At 37.2% G+C, this 15,899-nt stretch overlaps 1 protein-coding gene across 8 annotated transcripts in view; it reads left to right on the forward strand.

Moving 5' to 3' along the window:
• Positions 1-15,899, forward strand: part of LOC144970463 (uncharacterized) — a 42,086-nt gene that overhangs the window by 787 nt on the left and 25,400 nt on the right. For 2 of the 8 annotated variants that reach the window (XR_013644961.1, XM_078910134.1), the window contains exons 1-3: positions 6,106-6,723; positions 12,504-12,606; positions 15,189-15,312. Coding sequence is in view for 6 of the 8 variants with exons in the window: in XM_078910134.1 (XP_078766260.1) it covers positions 12,528-12,606; positions 15,189-15,312 (203 nt within the window). In the remaining 2 variants the exon portion in view is untranslated. Of the gene's footprint in view, positions 1-93; positions 226-6,105; positions 6,724-7,036; positions 7,470-11,183; positions 11,525-12,503; positions 12,607-15,188; positions 15,313-15,899 lie in introns of those variants that run through there. The other 6 variants (XR_013644962.1, XM_078910135.1, XM_078910137.1 and 3 more) reach the window with 5 other exon arrangements.

Raw genomic sequence — 15,899 nt, forward strand, 5'->3', positions numbered from 1 at the left:
GCGGTGTTAAAGTATCTAGTATTTTTAAAGGTATGAAAGAAGAAAACTTTTTTGAAATGGCATCTATAGATGGAACGAATTCGACTTCACTCAGGTCTTTGTTATTATTCTTTGCCATCCATGTTTATAAGTAATTCTCACTAAACTGTATTAACCAGACTATAAACGCTCAAGGTTACACATGGTTTTGTGTGTTGGTCCATTATATTCCCGGATGACATTTTTGTGAGTTTCTTTGCCAAGCGCACATCATCTATACGGCCCAAAATCTATGTTCACTTAAGACAAACTGATTTTGAGGTCGACAGACACACACACACACACACACACACACACACACACACACAAACACACACACACACACACATATTTTTACAACTTTTGACAGAGGGAGACCTGCAAAAAAAAAAAAAAACAACTTGAAAAACACGCGCCATTAATTAAAAAAAATCTGACTATAGTAAGTCCTTATAGTAAGTCTTGGGTTTGATTTCCACTTTGGGCGGAGCAAAGGCTATTTGCTCTAGTTTTCTCACTATATCTACTCAAGTGATGTGTGTAGTGTGTAGCGCTGGTGAACGGCTGCATCCATTACCACCTCTGTGTTATTCTCTATTATTTGCAGATTTTTATTCGTGAATTCAAACTATTGGACTATAATTTTTATAAAGTTGTGATTTTTAGTCTTCAGTGCACCCTGTGATGATAACGTTTTATGTATTTAGTTGATCCAAATTAGAAATTCATAATCAAATTTATTTAAGACTAAAACACAAACGGAACAAATTAATTCTATCATGTAAAAAAACATACATTCAAAATAAAATAACAAGTGCCAAACGAAACTCACGTGAACTGTTCGCCACCCTGAACAAACCTGTCCCTCCAGGAAAATGCGGCCGCATCGGCATCCGATGCGGCCGCATCCTTTGGCCTTCCGCATCCAACTCCGCATCCGTCAACAAAAAGCTAAATAATTCCCACTACAATTACTCCTCCTCCTCCTCCTCCTCCTCCTCCTCCTCCTACTACTACTACTACTACTACTACTACTACTACTACTACTACTACTACTACTACTACTACTACTACTACTATTCCCACTACACAAATAACTACTACTACTACTACTACTGCTCCTCCTCCTACTACTATATTACCACAACAACTACTATTACTACTGCTACAACTACTACACCACCACCACCACCAGTACTACTACTACTACTACTACTACTACTACTACTACTACTACTACTACTACTACTACTACTACTACTACTACGACGACGACGACGACTACTACTACTATCACTACTACTGCTTTCTCTACTACTACTATTACTACTACTACTACTTCTACTATTACTACTACTACTACTACTACTATTACTACTACAACTACTACTATTACTACTACAAATACTACTACTACTACTACTACGACTACTACTACGACTACTACTACTACTACTACTACTACTACTACTACTACTACTACTATTACTACTACTACTATTACTACTACAACCACTTCTACAACGACTAATACCACTGCTACTCCTACCATTACCTCTACCACTACTATTACACTATTGTTATTATTACTACAGTAAAGAATAAAATATTGTTGTTGGAATTTCGTTTCTTTATATTTATCATTGTCATTCATGTGTATCTTGGTTTGTTTTTTTTTTTTTCCCCTAATACTAATAATTTGACCATGTAAACGTTAGCTATTTTAGGTGACATTTTTTAAATTAACCCATTCATAACACGCTACTCTGCCACAGAGGTTGGTGTAGCATGCTAAGGGTTTAAAATTAATGTTCTTTAAAATAGTGTACCTACTTCTTTCTACATTGTCAAGTAGTCTGGTATATATTTCTGCTTTTTAGTTGTTTTTAATGAAACAAAACAACTTAATGTAGCTTTTAAACCTATAAGAATTCATATTTATTGTGAAAATTAGGTTTTGGGGTTACAAAAGCACGCAAGAACATGCATAAATGTCGGATTTTTGGCATAATGTTGATTTTATGGCATAATTCATGGCATAATTTACCTTTTTTTTGGCATAATATTGGCATAATTTTGCCCAAAAAATGGCATAATTCCACGGGGACAGACAAACTGATGAAGGATCATCCTTCAAATAATTTCGAGGACCCTATTGCTACCTCAAATAGTTTCTCTCTACACTTTAGAGATAAAATATCAGGTATTCGGAATAATTTGGACAAAGAAGAGATAATGAAAGCACAAATAAATGAAACTAATGCACTTCCAGCCGGAGCAGCATTCGACGAATTTGAACCGGCCACTGAAACAGAAGTACTGTCTGCGCTGAGACAATGCTCCAAAACAACCAGCCCAATAGATCCCATTCCTTCATGGCTTGTTCTTTCTTGTGCTAATATTTTGGTTCCCGTTCTTACTCATATTGTAAATGCTAGTTTGTTTATTGGTGAGGTATCTAATAATCTTAAACATGCTATTGTCACTCCCATATTAAAGAAATCTAGCCTTGACAAAGAAGACCCAAATAATTATCGACCAGTCTCGAATCTCACCCTCATGTCTAAACTAATTGAGAAAATTGTTGCTTTTAGGCTTAACGCGTTTTTGAATGAACACAATTTGTTCTCTAAATTTCAGTCTGCTTATCGCCCCCTTTCACAGCACTGAAACTGCTCTTATTAAAATCCATAATGATATCATAAATCATTTATGTCGGAAAAATGATGATGTTATTATCATACTACTCGACCTTAGTGCTGCTTTTGACACAATAGACCATACTCTTTTAATTGACAGACTTAAGACACTATACGGATTTGGGGGTACTGTCCTTGACTGGTTTTCTTCTTACCTCTCTGACAGAATTCAATCAGTGTCTGTAAATCGACATGACTTCTCTTCTCCTTGTCCCCTATCTTTTGGTGTACCACAGGGTTCAGTTCTGGGACCCTCTTTATTCACCCTCTATATCAGACCATTAGGTGACATCATCTCAAAATATTTTATTAAGTACCATTTTTACGCAGACGACACCCAATTACTGTTTCCCATTAATATCGACAATCATCTCAATGTTATAACGGATATAGAAAATTGTATCTCTGAGATTAGTGACTGGATGTGTTGCAACAAACTCAGGTTAAATGAAAATAAAACAGAGGTGTTGCAAATTACAAGACGGGGCCTCGTGGACCTTTCCACGCTTAACCTGAATCTTTCTGATTGTGTAATTCCCATCACTAAAGAACCTGTGAGAAACTTAGGAGTTTTATTCGATACCAAATTAAACATGTCTGCCCATGTCACTAATGTAACTAGATCCTGCAATCTTTACCTTAGATCTATTGGTGCTATTAGAAGGCTTCTTGATATTGATACTACTAAACTTCTTGTAGTCTCTTTGATTCTTACCCGCCTTGATTATTGCAATAGCTTGCTCTATGGTTGTGATAATAATGTCATTAATCGACTACAAAAGATACAGAACAAAGCAGCTCGATTGGTAACGTTACTAAAAAGCGCGAGCATATAACACCGATTTTGGAGGACCTACACTGGCTACCTGTAAAGTTTAGGATTGAATTTAAAATACTCACCCATGTTTTCAATTGCTTAAACAATTCCGCTCCTGTTTACCTTCAGGAACTTATCCACCTTTATGAACCCAGTCGAAATTTAAGATCTGCTAATTTAAATATCCTAAGGGAACCCCCAAAATCGTTAGTTTTTCATGAGAAATCCTTTGACCATCATGCCCCCCGACTGTGGAACTCCATCAATATTGAAACTAAAAATAGTGAAAATCCACTTATCTTTAGAAAACGGTTAAAAACTGAGCTTTTCTGTAGGGCATATAATTTGGACTCTTAGTATGTATTTTATTATAATATATTATGTTATCATCGAATTCGTGTGGTTTTAACATGCCAGTTCTATATTTGTATATATCATACATGATGTGTTGATGTAAAGCGCCAGTGAGCAATTCCAAATTGGAACTAGGCGCTATATAAGTTCATTATATTATATTATATTATTAAGTGTAAACCTATGCCTGGACAGTAACAGCAGGTAGATAACCACGCCTCTCGGACAATCGTCTAATGTAAACAATGGCACTGACTGGTAGACACAGCAAACTCTACAGGTTTTACTATCCATGGTATGTGTTTAAGTAAAATACCGACTGATCTACCGCTTGATCAATGGAACTAACACAGAAAACTGTTTAAATTTAAACATTCATAATCTGATCGAGAAAATCGTGTGATAACTAGTCACCAATTTAGAGGTATAAAAACGATAACAATTATCAGGGAGAGGTCGATTTCATTCACGTTGCTGTTTATAAACAACCGAACTATGTTTGTCCGAGCACGTATGAGAGTGTGTCACAAATGTCATGTTTTGATTGGTAAAAAATCTACTGGTTAATACTCTTCAACAGTCCTAACGTCACTTCCTTCCTAATGACGCATGGTAACTTAGTAACACTGGCTCTAAACTATCGGAACAATGGCGGACGCCCGTATGAAATATTTCTCCGGTGAGCATAAAAGCGTATCCAGAGGGGGAAAAAAACATAAATTTGATTATGTTTTGACTTTTACACATTCTGATCACAAGGCATATGAAAAGTTCTAGCCAGCATGAAGAATAAAAAGGTAATGATTTTCAAGATGGCGGCTTTTGGGCATATACTCGGAAGAGATGAAAATATACCAGCTAATAAAGCCATGAATATTTTTTTCACCCCATCCGGACACAAGAAATATCAAGGTAGACAACCCACTTCAATTCACACTGTCCTCAATAGAGACTTAAAACGCCTTCAAAAGAACAAAGTATTAAAATCAAAGGAAGACCTCACGAAACTAGCATCCACAGCAAAAGACCGTGAACAGTGGAAGGAAATGACACGGATGATTAGAGAGGCAGCCGAGGCGTCCCGATCGGATGATTAGGCAGCGAAAGGCCTTAAGTCAGTAAGTCATATGACGTGCTCTTTTTCTTCTTCTTTTTCATTAATTTCATTGACTTCCCCACCATTAATAGTAATAATGATTAATAATGATGATGATGATGATGATGATGATGATGATATAGATGATATATATATAATAATAATAATAATAGTAATAATAAAAAAATAATAATAATAATAATAATAATAATAATAATAATAATAATAATAATAATAATAATAATAATAATAATAATAATACTTTATTCATCCAAAGGAATTTCTTTTGTACCTTGGTTTTGCTTTTATTTGTCATTTTCTGCCACTCATATTGACGGTTTCTTTTTAACAGATTAAAAGATAGTAGTTCTATACTGTATTTAATCTCTGAAGTCAACAGATTCGCTTTATTGCTCCTTTTCTATGTTTTATTCTGCCAATTTTGCCTGTATATTACTTATTCTGCCGTACTCTGGAAAAACTAATATTTAAAAATTTGGCCAGAAAACTTGTCCTTCAAATATCGATCGATTTAAATGACTCTCATCTTGGCAAAAACTCTCAAACCCGGGACCTCGGTGAAATCCCGGGTTTGACAGTATTAGCCAAGATGAGAGTAATTTAAATCGATCGATATTTGATGGACGAGTTTTCTGGCCAAATTTTTAAATATGTTTTTTTCCAGAGTACGCCTGTATTATGCGAGCCTTTTAACCAGTTAACTGCCGTACTCTGGAAAGACACGTATTTAAAAATTTGGCTAGAAAACTCCTCATTCAAATAATATCGATCAATTTAAATGACCCTTATCGTGGCAAAAAACTCTCAAACCTGGGACCTCTCTAGGTCTTCCATTGACGTCCTAGTTTGAGAGGGGTTTTTTTTCTTCCGAAACGAAGGTCATTTAAATCGATCGATTTTTTCTCGCCAAACTTTTTTAATTCGCGTTTTTTCAGAGCACAACAGTTGCCAGGTTAAAAAAACATCACACGGTTCAGTTACGATTGATAAAGAAAAGGGGAGTGGGGGTGGGGGTAGGGAGGGGAGGGGGAGAACACACAATAACCTCAAATGCAGCGATTGAAAAGATAACCGTCTCTTAGATCTCAATATGACCTAATAAATAAATGTGTGCGGATCAAGAGCAAACGACAAGTTTATTTATTATCCGGTACTACCTGTTGGTTGATAGAAAAACACACAACATTATTATTCTAAAGATCTCGTTAAACAAACAGATTCGTGACTATGTTTATTTAGTGTTGTGGCTATGATATTCTGGAAGAATAAATTAAAAGTGTTTTTTTACAGACAGAGTCATTCACTAATTGTAGCTTGTAGTTATTGAAAAGTTGTTTTTATGTGATGTGATAAACATTGATCTAAGGATGTGATGAATCGGTACATTGGTCGGTTATTTACTTTTAATTTTACACTTAAATGGTGCTGATAATTCCTCATAAACAATTCATTAGTTCGTGCAATGTGAGTGAGATAAATAACAAAGTAAAGTCGATAACATATTATTATTTTTATGTTATGGCATTGTGTATTATAACTGACTGTCAATCGGATAAGTCGTGCTGAAGTATAACTAGCTGTCGGCGTCTCATGTTTTCCTTTCCTTGGACAAGTTATTTATCATTTTTACATATAGTTCACTTTGCGGCGCTGCACTGCGGCTAACACTTGGATTGTTCTTGTTCAGGATACATCTTAAAAGACAAATTTTATTAAAAGTAAACAGAGATCTCCCCCACCCCTTTCCATTTCTCTCTCTCTCTCTCTCTCTCTCTCTCTCTCTCTCTCTCTTTCTTTCTTTCTCGCCCTCTCTTTCTCTCTCTCTCCCCCGCCCTCTCTCCTTCTCTCTTTCTCTCTCTCTCTCTCTCTCTCTCTCTCTCTCTCTCTCTATCTCTCTCTTTCTCCCCTCTCTCTCTCAAAACACTTGTTCTTTTGACAAAGGGGAAAACCTGAAACGTTCACATAATTTGTCTTTGTTAATTGCTTCCTTTTCATTTGACTACACATAGTTATTTCTTTCTTTCAGCAACAACAACGTTTGCAGTGATAATCAGAAATATAAAAGTTTAGTAGTTATCGACACTGATGAAACAACGCCCATATCAAATCCAAGTCCAATATTTTAGACTATAAATTCAATCATCTGCATTTTATAGTCTCTGACATAACACTACTTTGAGGTAGTGGTTCTTCAGAGCCACAATACCCATGGAGCCGGATTTTTATCCCGGTTTCTATAGCGTGAAACGGGCAATAGCAATTGATTGCTATCCTTTGTACAGGACGCAGTGAACCCTCGCTTGCATCAAACAACACATAGATACATTTTACTTTGGACATTTTTATTCTACCGTATTAATTTGTGAATTTTCAGTGTTTACAAGCATATGATTTTTATAACATTTCAGCAAAGGACATTTTAACAACTTGGAATTTTTATGATGGAAATCATTAATTATCAAAGGTATTTTCTACACAGCCATTTTTTTACAACCGCTTATTTTGCAAATACTATTCACCTCTTTTTATCAACATATTGGTGAACACTTCTATCTCAATATTAATAAGAACAGGCCTCGGGCAGGCAGACAGAAACAACACAACATTCTAACTGTGATTACTCATCGTCCACCCCTCCCCCACTCATACCGTGGCCTTCGTAAAGTTATGGCCTGATACTGACCAAAAAATTACGTCAAAATGCCAGTCTTTTTGCCACAAAAGAAAACAAATCGTGAGTTGTATTCAATAGCTCAACCAATGAAATAACTTGTTTCCATGAGCTCTACTAACGACAACTCACGAGACGGTGCAAAAACCTAAAAATGACGTCAAACTGCCAGTCCTTTTTGATTTCAGTATCAGGCTATAGATAGTATGCGCTTGGCGAAGAAGCTCATAACATTGCCATCCGGAAGAAAAACGGACCAACACACAAAACTGTGTGTATCCATGACCGTTTATAGTCGGGTTAATACAGTTCAGTGATCATTACTCATAAACGTGGATAGCAAAAAACAATAACAAAGACCTGAGTGACGTCATCTTCGAACTATCTATAAATTAACGATGGCTACGCTGATACTGACCAAAAATGACGTCAAAATGCCAGTCTTTTGCCACAAAAGAAAACAAATCGTGAGTTGTATTCAATAGGGAATGAGATTAGAGGAAGAGTAGCGTCCCTTGATTGGACGTCACCTTACAGAGAGAACGTCAATTTGGTTTTGAAGTGTCTCAAGCCGCTTTCTCCGGAAGCGAGGACGAGAGACGCATGCGCACAACCAACATGACGTTCTCTCTCTAATAACTTTTCCGCCGATGACGTCACAGACTATGGGTGTGGTCCAATCAAGGGACGCTACTCTTCCGCTAATCTCATTCCCTATAGTTCAACCAATGAAATAACTTGTTTCCATGAGCTCTACTAACGACAACTCACTAGGCGGTGCAAAAACCAAATAATGACGTCAAACTGCCAGTCCTTTTGGATTTCAGTAACAGGCTATAACATAACGATGGCTCCGCTCATAACCCCGTCCACCACCAACATTTGTTGTACATGACCCACAAAAATAACACGGCCAACAAGTAGCATCGTTATTGGTCTTTTAACTCTCTCCTTACCAGCCATTTTCAGAATTTTATTTTCCCCATAATGTGACACCAACCCAACACAAAAATAGTTTTTTCTTACTTAAACAGAAAAGCAACAAATACATTCTATGCATAATATTGATCAGCAACATGAACTCTGCAACACATTGTCACGTTTTTATAACTATAATAAAATATTTGTCTTTAACATGTGTGATTTACGAAAGAAATCTGAATGATAAAAGTGCTGGTTGGATCGTAACGAAAGTGACGATTTTCCTATGGTTGGTAAGGAGAGGGTTAAATGCACAGTCCTGTCGTAATAAAACGGAGGAATTAAATTATTTATCAACTGAGAAGAACTTGGATATTTACAGTAGAGACGAGGCTTTCAACGTCTGGAGACGACCCAGTTGCAACGGCATGACACCCCCTGGGTACCAATTTAGATCGTATCTAAGGAAAAATCAGCTAGAGGGTGGCATTGGCGTATTTTATAAAAAAGAAATTATCTAAACATGTAGAAATACTTGAAATGCGCTGCAAAACAATGGAGGTCATTGATCTAAGATCCCCCCCCCCCCCCTCAGAATGCAAGATCCAAGATCAACTGCATCTATCGACCGCCAGTAAACCCAAAATAAAATTACCCAATGTTAGGATTAGGAAAGAAACCCACGAGATGTTAACATTGCAACCCACGCGTCCTGGCCATTCAATCTTACTCGGGGACTTCACTTTTCATTTCGACAAGATCACAGACACTGCTAGATTGCGCGAGTCACTATCAGAGAACGACATATGCCAGATCGTAACAGTGCCAATCCACTCTGCTGGTCATATTTGAGATTGGGTAATTTTAGAAAATTCCGGGTCCCCCCAAAAAAAACCCAACCCAACGCCATCGTCGATTACCTCCCCTTTTCGGACCACTCCCTCACTTCTTTCAATCTCGACGTTTCAAAACCATGCCAAGAAATCATCACCACATCAACCAGAAACACCAAAGGTATTAATTTGGACAATTTCAGAGGTGATTTAGAAACAATACTCACTCATCAAAATTCAATGATTTCTCCAGACCAAGAGCCATTCCAAACAAGGACCGTCACCAACCCGAAGTACGTTCCGTGGTATACCTGGGACGTTAAAGAAGCTAAAACGAAGTGTCGGAAAGCAGAAAGACTGCTGAAAACATCAGGCCTTACGATTCATCGTGAGATATACAAGAACACATTTCGCGCCTGGAAGATAACAATAAAAAAGCCAAAGAATCGCATTTTCTTTCAAAATTCGAAGCTTCCAAATCCTGCAAACAATTATTTGGCATCCTTAATGATCTATTTGCACGCGGAAGATGCACTTCATTACATCTACAAAAAAGGGGGAAAAATAAAGAAACTTGCCAAAACAAATTCGACAACTTTTTTCAAGACAAAATCTATAACATTCGTTCAGAACTAGATCGGCATGAACCATCTTTAGATACAGACACATTCTTTGGTATCCCTGTTGACAACTTGAACCCAGTTTCATCCAGTTTCATAAAAGAGTTGATCACAAAAGCCCCATTAAATCTGCGACCTTGACCCCTTACCAGCACAGCTTTTGGCCAGCTCCATCGATACAGTATTACTATTCATTACATCAATCAAACATACTTTCCTACTGACTGGCGAAGTTCCATCGTGTTTTAAAAGTGCCTTGTCAAACCACTACCGAAGAAACCATCATTGGACCACAATGTATTAAACAATTATCGTCCTATATCAAATTTACCTTTTTTTTTCAAAACTTTTGGAGAAAGAAGTTCTGACACAATTATCATCTCATCTTAAGAACAACAGTTAGAAACAAAATTTTCAGTCAGCCTAGAGACAGCAACACAGTACTGAAACGGCGCTTCTTAAAATTTTTAATGACTTGTTATATAATGCCGATGCTAACAATATCAATGTGTTAGATCTTTCAGTTGCTTTTGACACCAATGTCCCTGACTAGAAAATACGTTCGGTGTAAAAGGAATTGCCCTTAAATGGTTTACATCATATTTGCAGGATCGATGGCAGACTGTCTTGGTCAATGGTGGTTCAGAGCAAGTTTTACTAAACTTTGGAGTGTTACAAGACTCTGTACTTGACCCTGTTGTTTTCACTTTATATATACAGCCCCTTTCTAGTGTGAAATCCAGATTCAATCTGAATTATCATCTTTATGCAGATGATACGCAAATTTATGATTCAGTACCTCTTAGTAATTTACAATTCTTAATACAACGAATTTCGAGACGTTTTAACGAGATTAAATCTTGGATGTATCAAAACAAGTTAAAACTAAATGCTTATAAAACTGAGATCTCGACGTGAGGAAGGCCGAGTATCCTTATACTGGCAAATAAATCAGTCATTACTCTCGGAAACAGTACAATAGAATTTTCAAATAAAGCAAAAAACCTTGGCGTCATCATTGATAAAGATCTTTCCGTGACAAGCCATTTGAATAACACCATACAATCTATGTACAAGCAAAATTCGCCATTTAATACCAAAGCATATAGCAGAACTTTTGATTAATTCCCCTGTTTTACCCAAACTAGACGATTGTAACTACCTCTGGACAAATTAAGCTAAAGTCAAAATGTGTAAATTTCAGTTTGCTCAAAATAACGCAGCCAGACTCGTACGAAATAAACAAAAATACCCGTCGTTAACTCTCCTTCTCCGCGAGTTACATTGGTTTCCAATGGAGAAAATTGGCTCGCTATAGGCTCGACTTCCGGGATGGTCTCGTGACGGTCAACCGGAATTACTCCTTTCCCCCCGATATGCCTCAAGCTCCCCCACTATGACAAGGTCGGAGATCCACGAGAGAGGACAAAGGGCGAATTACCCATCACTGCAGATTTCAAACAATAATTATGTGGTGACTTTCTCCATTATTGTGTTATTGTGTTCAAAGATAATTAAATGTTTAATACTTGATCATATTTGTTGTTGTTGGTAATATCTAGGATTTATGGTGGGAGAGTGTTCCATTCCTTGATAGTTCTTGAAAAGAAACTGGTTATTGTAGGTGTTGGTTCTGTTAGTTGGAATTGGGAACTTACTGCTATGATAATTTCTTTTGAATGTACATTGTTGTTTTGTGAAATATTGTGGTAGAGTTACTGCTGTTTTGTTGGAATGTGGAGAAGTTGGAGGCGTTTCTCTTCCTGCCCACTCTCCAGTGTATTTCACTGCAACCATTTCCTCCGGTCTCTTTGCTTGCAACGCGTGCTCTTGCAACTGAGATATTAGGACTCATTCAATGCAATACTTAAATCACATTTTATTCTTATTTGAGGATGATAATATATAATTTTTTAAAGTGACATTTTTATACAAATGTTCCACTATTTTAGTGATTTGAACTCTCAAATCCTTTTCATCCGCATCACAACAACCTAATACCGTTTTGAGGCAAAAGAAACACCTACAATAATCTAGAATAGATTTGACTGTATGAATAATAAACAGCAACTGTTTTGGTTTATTTGTCGATTTTTAGATCAGTAAAAAGAACAACATCGTTGTCTTTGATTTATCGATTTTATTTGATTTATCCGTTTTCAGTTTTCCTTGTTTTTTTTCTAGTGTATATAACGACGTGCACTTATTTACAGATCTGATAACCCAATTCATTATGGGCTCATTGTAATGCAAATCTCAAAAAGTGATACAAAATATGACTACAAGGGTAGACAGATGAAATTATTGTGGAAAATGCCTTTCCCAATGGTTTGTCGCCGAGGTGCCGAATTGCAGGTTTGATTCCTCGGACCTAGTCTAGGTTGTGTGATTAGTTCTACTTTTTTAGACCACGCCTATCCGTATTATGAAAATTATATTTCAATATATTTCAGCTACAGCCGTTGGTGACATCAAGAATGGCCAGCCTCAAGAGGAGAAAACTGTTTATGTATGCTGTCTTCTTCAGTGTTTATCTTCTTGGCGGGATTGAATATGGTAATCAAATTATTTCTTACATGTATAATGATATACGATCCTCACACTCTTGCTCTACGTGTTCTTAATCGTTGCACGAGCTTACTAGTGCGCTTGGGAAATATAGTTCGAATTCCAAAAAGCAAGGATGTAAGAAATCTTTCATTATACCCCTCAATGAACTTTGATTTCGTCAGCTTTGAATAAAAGACCTCTTCAAAAACATTTAAATAATACTTCTTTTTAAAGAATCTGATTTTTAGTGAAAATTAACAAGTAATAATCTGACGTCACAAACTATTATTGTAAACATATTATCACTACGCGTTACTATTTAGGGATAGGGGTGGAATAAAAATAGTTTTATTGCTGTGCTTGCCTTAAATAATTGTGGATATCGGGAAAAGGAATATTATGTTAGTTATATCTTTTATGTTATATCTTACTGGGAGTGCCGATAGCTTAGTTGGTATAGCACTTGCTTCACGCACACACATGCGTACATGGATCGATCACGGGCCCGTCCCCTTCCACCAAGCAGTGATTGGGTAGCCTGGTCCGTTTGATCTTGTGGAAAATTCTTTGCTACAGAATAGCATCCTATCCAAATAGTAGCAAGGAATTAATATTGTCAGTTTCATGCAGTGGAAACCGAAATAAACTCCGGCTTCGTGGGCCTCACTTTAAATTTTGTAATATGAAATTTTATAAATCACATTTCATATTTTTTTAAAACCCCCAAAAAAACTTAATTGTCTCCTGAGTCTAATAGTTGTCATCTTTAACTTATAGCCTGGCACTGACCAAAAATGACGCCAAAAGACAATCTTTGGTCATAAAAGAAAACAAATCGTAAGTTGTATTAAAATGTTCAACGAATGGAATCGCTTGTTTCCTTGAGCACCACGAACGACAATTCACTTGGCGCTGCACAAACCTGAAAATGACGTCAAAAGATAAGTCCTCGTAGGGCAATTGATAGAATGAAGTTGATGTCACTCTGGTCTTTGTTATTGTTTTTTGCCATCCGCGTTTATGAGTAATACTCACTAAACGGTAATATCCAGACTATAAACGTTCATGATCACACATAGTTTGTGTGTTGGTCCGTTATACTTCCGGATGGCAATATTATGAACTTCTTAGCCAAGCGCATACTATCTATAGATAGAATGCGCTTGGCCAAGGAGTTCACAACATTGCCATCCGGAAGTATAACGGACCAACACACAAACTCTGTGTAACCATGAACTTTTATAGTCTGGTTAATACAGCTTAGTGAGAACAACTCACAAACGCGGATGGCAAAAACAATAACAAAGGCCTGAGTGACGTCATCTGCATACTATCTATAGATAGTATGCGCTTGGCTAAGAAGCTCATAACATTGCCATCAGGAAGTATAGATAGTATGCAGATGACGTCACTCAGGCTTTTGTTATTGTTTTTGCCATCCGCGTTTGTGAGTTGTTCTCACTAAACTGTATTAACCAGACTATAAAAGTTCATGGTTACACAGAGTTTGTGTGTTGGTCCGTTATACTTCCGGGTGGCAATGTTGTGAACTCCTTGGCCAAGCGCATTCTATCTATAAAGGACCAACGCACAAACTGTGTGTATCTATGAACGTATATAGTCGGGTTAATACAGTTCAGTGAGCATTACTCATAAACGCGGATGGCAAAAAAAAACAATAACAAAGACCTGAGTGACGTCATCTTCGAACTATCGATAGATAGAATGCGCTTGGCCAAGGAGTTCACAACATTGCCATCCGGAAGTATAAAGGACCAACACACAAACTCTGTGTAACCATGAACTTTTATAGTCTGGTTAATACAGCTTAGTGAGAACAACTCACAAACGCGGATGGCAAAAACAATAACAAAGGCCTGAGTGACGTCATCTGCATACTATCTATAGATAGAACAAAGATGACGTCACTCAAGCTTTTGTTATTGTATTTTGCCATCCGCGTTTGTGAGTGATTCTCACTAAACTGTATGAACCAGACTATAAAACTTCATGGTTACACACAGTTTTGTATGTTGGACCGATATACTTCCGGATGGCAATGTTATGAGCTTCTTAGCCAAGCGCATACTATCTATAAGTTAACGTTGGCTATGGTGTAACCGTATGTTATGAGCTTCTTTGACAAGCGCATACTATCTATAGCCTGACACTACTAGCACTTATCATCGACGTCATTTTATAGGTTTGTGCAGCGTCCAGTGAGTTGTCGTTAGTGGAACTCAAGGAAACAAGCGATCCCATTGACTGAACTATTGAATACAACTCACGATTTGTTTTCGTTTGTGGCCAAAGACGTGTCTTTTGATGTCGTTTTTTTTTGGTCAGTGTCAGCGTCGCTATTATATAATTATAGCCGATAATTATAGCCTGTTATAGACGATTAGTTTTCTTTTGTGGCCAAAGACTTGTCTTTTGACGTCATTTTTTGGTCATTGTTAGGCTATAAGTTAACTATGGCTACGGTGCCAGGCTATAAGTTAACTATGGCTACGTGCTACGTTCTAATCCCGCCCCCCCCCCCCCCCCACCCATACCCTTCTCTTTCTACCACTCTTTGTATACTTCAGCGGTGATATTACCCACCCTTTGGCTGTATCTCTACAACACATACAATGCCCCAGATTACATGCTGGGGGTTGTCTTGTCCGTCTACAGTGTGGCATCATTTTTTGCATCTCCTGTCTTTGGAAGGTAAGTACCTATATACATGCGGATTCCATTTTTGTCTATCATTTTTATGCGGCTATGTGATCTAGTGGTATGACACAAGCTTTCGGATCGGAAGGTCCTGGGTTCGAGCCTCGCTTGACGCGTAGTAGAGTCCTTGGAAAAGGCTCTTTACTCACATTCTCTCAGGTGTAAAATGAGTACCTGGCCGTTAACAGAGTTGTCTCTGTCCGAAAAAAAAAATGTAATATCGCCTTACATGCGTCATGTCTCGTCTCGTCCTTCATGTTAAGTGTTGCTGATAGTCAGGGACTACTTGTAAGAGCTTTGAGCACGTTAAGTGAATATTGCCCGATATAAAAGTTCAACTTAATTTTTTTAAAACAGCTACAACGAACAAAAAATCAAAAGTACTTATTTTGGATATGTAGATCATTGAACAAACAACGCCAATTTTAATCCCCTTCTATTCTGTTCTACAAGATTTGTGATAAAACAGCTACAACAACAAACATAAAATCAAAAAACAAAAAAAACAAACTTATTTTGGGTATGTAGACTATTGAACAAATAAAGCCTGATTTAATCCCCTTCTATTCTGTTCTACAGGA

The sequence above is a fragment of the Berghia stephanieae genome, chromosome 4, assembly GCF_034508935.2.
Source record: "Berghia stephanieae isolate SIO BIC M18660-M18661 chromosome 4, UCSD_Bste_1.3, whole genome shotgun sequence".
Taxonomy (NCBI): Eukaryota; Metazoa; Mollusca; class Gastropoda; order Nudibranchia; family Aeolidiidae; genus Berghia; species Berghia stephanieae.